Source organism: Stomoxys calcitrans, chromosome 4 (genome assembly GCF_963082655.1).
Source record: "Stomoxys calcitrans chromosome 4, idStoCalc2.1, whole genome shotgun sequence".
NCBI lineage: Eukaryota > Metazoa > Arthropoda > Insecta > Diptera > Muscidae > Stomoxys > Stomoxys calcitrans.
The window spans coordinates 93,315,166-93,321,509 of NC_081555.1; the positions used below are offsets into that span (position 1 = coordinate 93,315,166).

Consider the following 6,344-nt stretch of genomic DNA (forward strand, 5'->3'; position numbering starts at 1 on the left):
GGAAATTGAACAAACTGTATATGGTATGAATCCGTTTACAAGCTGAAGTACCTCCGAAAACATAAATTGGCTATATATCCAATTAAAGAAATCGGAATTTGGATCAAATTTGGCAGCTAAATGCGATGTTCAGGTCGAAACCTTTATACTGGCCATATCTCCATTTAGGTTCTAAGTAGAGTCCCAACCCACGCAAACGAAAAAAGGACCTTGATTTGGGGATCTGAACCTGAAATGTCCGCACTCTCTGTAGATATAGAGAGGTGTAGTATACGAGCTGGCGGATGTATTGGGGAAGTACATGGCAGATATTACCGCCTTACAGACAATGCGATGAACTGGAAATGGCGTCACAACAACGCTAAACGGTGACGAACTCTATTATAGCTGCCATAACACGAGGCATGAGTTTGGATGTCGATTTGTGGTTAGTCGGAGACTGAAACAGCTTGTCTCAAGCTTTACTCCGGTGGATGAGAGTCTAGCCATAATCCGAATAAAGGCCAAATTCCTTAATATCAGCCTTATTTGTGGTCATGCCCCAACGGAAGACAAGGACCAACAGACCAAGGATATTTTCGGCGAGCTCTAAGAGAGAGAATATGACCGCTGCCCCGCCCATGATATTAAAATCGTTTTGGGAGATTTTAATGCAAACATAGAGAAGGAAAACATTTTTGGTCCAAGAGTCGGAAAGTTTACCGTCCACGAGAAAACTTCCGATAATGGGTTGGGGCAATAGATTTCGATCAAAACACAAGAAACCAAATTAATCAAATTATGATAGATGGAAGGCATTAATCCAGCGTGTTAGATGTACGATCAATCCGTGGAGCGAATATAGATTCGGATCATTACCTTGTTGCAGCAAAGGTTCGCACCCGTTTGAATATGGCGAGAAAAATACGATCTGACACGGAAGCTCGACATTGAAAAGCATACTCCACTCGACTGACCCAATTGCTTGATGAAAGCATTCTTTGTTCTGATTTTATAATGGCGCAGTGGCAAACCATACCCACTCCATGAAAAATGCCGCGAAGTTCGTACTTGGATACCGGGAGCCTCCCCCAAGAAACCCATGGTACGACCAAGAGTGTCGAGGTTCTACTGAAGCCCAGAAAGCGGCATATGGAGCAACCCTGCAATAAGTAGTAACGCGCCAGATGAAGGAGAGGTATCCGGAGAAAAGGAGAGAGGAGAAACGTCTATTCTGCAGAAACAAAAAGGAAATAGAAAGACGTGAGTGTGAGCGAATTCAAATGTACAGAAGTCAGAATGAAGTCTGGAAATTCTACCAAATAATTAAACATCAAACCGATGGCTTTGGTGCAGGCACATCCTCCTGCAGAGACATAGAAGGAAATCTGGTAACTGACCCAGATAACATACTGAGGATATGAAAAGAATATTTTACCCAACTGCCAGTGTCCGACGATGGCGGCGAAGAGGATACAGCAGAACCAATCAATGATGATGGTATAGAATGTTTACCTCCTACTCAGAATGAGGTCCAAGTAGCAATGACCCGACTAAAGAACAACAAGGCAGCAGGAGCTGACGGGTTACCCGCTGAACTATTTAAGACCGGAGGCGACACGCTGATAAGAAGAATGCATCAGCTTGTCTGCACAATCTGGCAAGAAGAACGCATCACCGATGATTGGAACATCAGCATACTATGTCCCGAACACAAGAAAGGAGACAAGACGAAGTGTGCCAACTACAGAGGAATAAGTCTCCGCCCCATTGCATACATGATACTCTCGAGCGTACTGTGTGAAAGATTAAAACCTAAAGTCAATGAGAGAATTGGGCCCTATCAATGCGGCTTTAGACCTGGTAAATCCACCCTGGACCAGATATTCACACTGCTCCAAATCCTCTAAAAGAATCGAGAAGGACAAATCAACAACTACCATCTCCTTGTTGACTACAAAGTGGCTTTCAATACCCCTATACGTTCAAAGGTATTTCAAGCCATGTCTGAATTTGGTATACCTGATACACTTTCCTCAGTAAGAAAGAATCTCTCCGAACCATTAAATACCAAATGTGGTTTCAGACAAGGAGACAGCCTATCGTGTGATCTCTTTGTTATTGTTGTAGCCACATTTTCATGTGGAGGTGGCGATCCTCGTCAAGCTCTTGTAGGAGAGCCGGCTCGTTCCGGTCCGAATGACCGATCGCCTCGGGAACATGGTGGCCATTGGTTATTTAAAGGTGCCATTAACTCGCCTAGTCCTAGTGCCGCGCGACTTCTCACTGAGACTCTCCGCTCGATACCGCTGATTGTCCGCTACTGCAGTTGCAGCTACTTCGTATGGAGTATTCCACTAATCGCAACTTGTGGACGCCCTCGGTAGCTGACAGCTAAGCTTCTCGTGGTAGCACGAGATCGGACCTCAATGTTGCAGCCTTTGTGGTGCTCACATCTATCCCGTGCAGTGATCTCTTTAATATCCTGCTGGAGAAGTCTATACGAGATGCAGATGTGAATAGATATGGCACACTACTCACACATGAGTACACATGCTACTTGCCTATGCCGACGACATCGATATCTATGAGATGGGTCTGTCACCGAAAGTAGTAACTGCAGCATTTGAAACAATCGAAAGAGAATCAGTGAAAATGGGTCTGGCAGTAAATAGAAATAAGAAGAAATAGATGGTTTTAACTCCCAAAATGCCTTGTACAACTGTTTAGAAAAGGAAAATGGAGATGGTAACCACAACTTTGAGATAGTGAGCAACTTTATCTAAATAGGCACCGCTGTAACCGAAACAAATGACGCCAGTTTTTAAATAAAGCGAAGAATAAAAGATACCACTTTGGATTAAGTAGGCAGTTTAGAAACAAGGACACATCTCGACAGACGAAGATTGCGTAATAAAAGACAATGATACTACAAGTGTTTTTATATGGTCCTGGGTACCGAGGCAGTACTTGGAGTATTTGAGAGAAATATTCTTCGTAAAATATATGGACCAGTGTGCGTTAATGGAGAATAAAGGCGATGAATGAAGTAATACTTTTACTATGCTCTACAACATTCAAACCATGAATGGCCCGAATGAGTCCACAACACCATATAGCTCCCACAGCATGGCAATTCTCTAAGCATTTTCCTTTTATACCCACCACCATTGCTTGGGGGTATACTAATCTAGTCATTTCGTTTGTAACACCTCGAAATATTCGTCTAAGACCCCATAATGTGTATATATTCTAGATCGTCTCGACTTTCTGAGTCGATCTAGCCATGTCCATCCGTCTGTCACGATCACGATAGCGTTCTAATGCGTAAAGCTTGCCGCTTGAAATTTTGCGCTGATACTTCTTATCTATGTAGGTCGTTGGGATTTGTAAATGGGCCATATCAGTTCAGATTTGGTTGTAGCCCCGGTATAAACCGATCCAACGATTCTATTTCTTGAGCCCCTAGAAGATTCAATTTGCCTCCGATTTGGCTGAAATTTGAAACAACGACTTGGGTTAAGACTTCTAAAATACATGTCAAGTATGGTCCGATTCGGTTTTTAATCAGATATAGCTCCTATATAAACCGATCCACGGATTTGATTTCTTGACCCCTAAGAAGCCTCAATTTTCATCCAATTTGGATGAAATTTAAAACAATGACTTGTGTTATGATTTCCAACATCCATGGCACGTATGATTTGAATCGGTCAAAAACCTGATATAGCTCCCATATAAACCGATCCCGGATTTGATTTCTTGACCCCTAAGAAGCCTCAATTTTCTTCCGATTTGTATGAAATTTGAAACAAGGACTTGTGTTATGACTTCCAACATCCACGGCAAGTATGATTTGAATCGGTCAAGATCCTGATATAGTTCCCATATAAAAGGATTCCCGGATTTGACTTCTTGAGCCTTTAGAAGTCTTAATTTTCTTCCGATTTGGATGAAATTTAAAACAATGACTTGTGTTATGACTTCCAACGTCTATACCAAGGATGATTCAAATCGGTCTATAAACAGATATAGCCCCCATATAAATCGATCCCCGGATTTGACTTCTTCAGTCCTTAGAAGCCTAAATTTTCTCACGTTTTGGCAGAAATTCGGCCCAAAATCGTATGACTTACAACATCAATGCCAAGTTTTATTAGAATCGGTCAATATGGTGATATAGGCCCTCTTAACTACCGATATCCTACTAAAATCTTCGCCGACTTCCATAAACTAGGTTCAGAATAGGATATAGCTCCCACCTAAAGTTAGGTGTAGGGTATTATATAGTCGACACCGATCGGCTTTTGCCTCTCCCTACTTGATTTTTTCCTAATTTTTAAAGTTTTTCTAAATATATACCCGCTTTAAATATTCAGAAGTGTTGCAAAAAAATCGGATGCCATCATTTTGTAATTTGTGTGTTTTCTCTCTTCTCTTTTTTTCAGATATAAAATTCAATATTGTAGCTGAGTCAACAACGTGTATGTGTGTATATGACAGTTCGTTTTCGGCTTTCGTTCTGTACGGTCATAAAGAGCGCATTAAGAATAAAAGCAGTGTCATTGCGAATAGTCTGTGTTCCCTTAAAACTCTCGTTAAGTTTCTATTTTTCTTTCTTGCTTAAAATTGGTTACGCGAGTTTCATCCAATTTTGGAAAACAAGTTAAACAAATCCATCATGGCCCGAGGGCCGGCCAGGTCTGGCGCTCGTTTCAAGAGCAAGACTAACGTTCTTAAGCGCCCCAAACCAATGTTTACGTTTGGGGGTACTACTGGTTCTGACCGAGCCACCACTACGTGCCGAAACAGATACGGCATTTTATCCACTCCAGATGACATGGAAGTGGCCATCGAGTCAAACATTGTAGACGAGGAAAGGGTACCAAAACCCCCTCCAATTGTCGCTGACGCTTCAGTCCCCTTACGAGAGATTCAACATTTATTGGGAAACGATTGTGTTTTCAAACGTACATCTATTGGAACTAAGATCTTTCCAAAAAATAGTGAAAAATATGACTTTTGTATAAAAACTCTTAAAGAGAGTGACATAGAATTCCATTCCTTCAATTCAAGGGAAAATCGTTCATACACTGTGTTTCTTCACGGTTTGCCAAAAATGCCAACGTCTGAAATCATTGAAGACCTTAAAGACTACAACCTCACTCCAACCTCTGTGACAGAGATAAATACGAAGTATAGCTCAGTAGACGACGCCGTTTACAAAGTACAGTTTGTACGAAAGAATTTCAACCCAGCGCATTTACAAAACATTTACGCAATTAGAAATGTTGTTGTATCGTGGAGGAAACAAAAACCAAAACAAAAGAATAAACCAACGCAGTGCTGGAACTGCCTAATGTATGGCCACGGAGGGGAGCACTGCAACAGACGTTCGGCATGCATGATTTGTGCGAACAATCATCCCACCGACAACTGTCCGTTCAAAAAGAACGACAAGAGACCTGCAGCATTCTCTTGCTTTAATTGCAAAAAGTACGGAAATGAGAGAACCGATCATTCCGCCAATGACATCAATTGCCCACACCGTGCTCATTATTTAGAGATCAGAGAGAGAGCTACAAATTTTCGTAAGAGAAAATCACCACCGCCTCGTAGAACTGCGCACGTCCCAGAGCAGCAAACTACCACCAGCAGAAACCCGTCTAATAACTTTAATAGTCTTCGCAATGAACGAAGCTCTTACGCAGCACATTTAAGAGATAACAATCAAAATGATCTCTTTTCTATCGATGAGTTGTTTGATATATTCAACTCAGCTCTTAGTGAGCTTAGTCAATGCACTAATAAGGTGCAGCAAATGTATGTAGTAATGTCCATGGTAAAACACGCTTATGACATTAAATAATCAGCAATTTCGCATTCTTCACTGGAATTCAAATGGAATTTCGAACTATTCTACTCTAAAGCAATTTGAAGTGTTACTTGAAAAGCACAGTATTCATGTAGCGTCACTTAATGAAACTTTTTTCACTTCGGACCACAGGCCATACTTCTGCAATTATCTGTTATACAGAAACGATAGAACTGATACAAGAGGAGGAGGTGTGGCTCTCTTGGTTCATAGGTCTATTGAACACAGACTTTTACCATTAACGCGTACCACAAATATTGAGAACTTATCAATAGAAGTTACAATAAATCAGAGACGTATAGTTTTATGCACCGCTTACTGCCCCAGGTATACGGCCAACTTTAAGAACGACGTGATAGCTTTAACTCAATGCAGTAGAGAATTTATTCTACTTGGCGATTTAAATTCGAAACACACTTCATGGAGGTGTGAATCAAATAATCGCGCAGGCACCGTTCTAAATTCTTTACAACACCAGTGCAACTTCTTC

The 6,344-nt window shown here is 41.4% G+C and overlaps 1 protein-coding gene across 1 annotated transcript; it reads left to right on the forward strand.

Moving 5' to 3' along the window:
* The first annotated feature begins 4,660 nt into the window (after nucleotides 1–4,660).
* LOC131996983 (uncharacterized) lies at nucleotides 4,661–5,848 on the forward strand. The gene is made up of 2 exons (XM_059367201.1): nucleotides 4,661–4,949; nucleotides 5,022–5,848. Exons 1-2 carry the CDS (start codon nucleotides 4,661–4,663, stop codon nucleotides 5,846–5,848), a joined length of 1,116 nt encoding a protein of 371 aa, XP_059223184.1.
* Nucleotides 5,849–6,344: the final 496 nt, after the last annotated feature.

What these genes read in the sequence shown, in the direction of transcription:
- LOC131996983 (XM_059367201.1), top strand. Translation starts at nt 4,661, where the DNA reads ATGGCCCGAGGGCCGGCCAGGTCTGGCGCTCGTTTCAAGAGCAAGACT. An exon ending in AAACGATTGTGTTTTCAAAC is followed by an intron (nt 4,950 to 5,021) that starts GTACATCTATTG and finishes AAACTCTTAAAG; the next exon opens with AGAGTGACATAGAATTCCAT.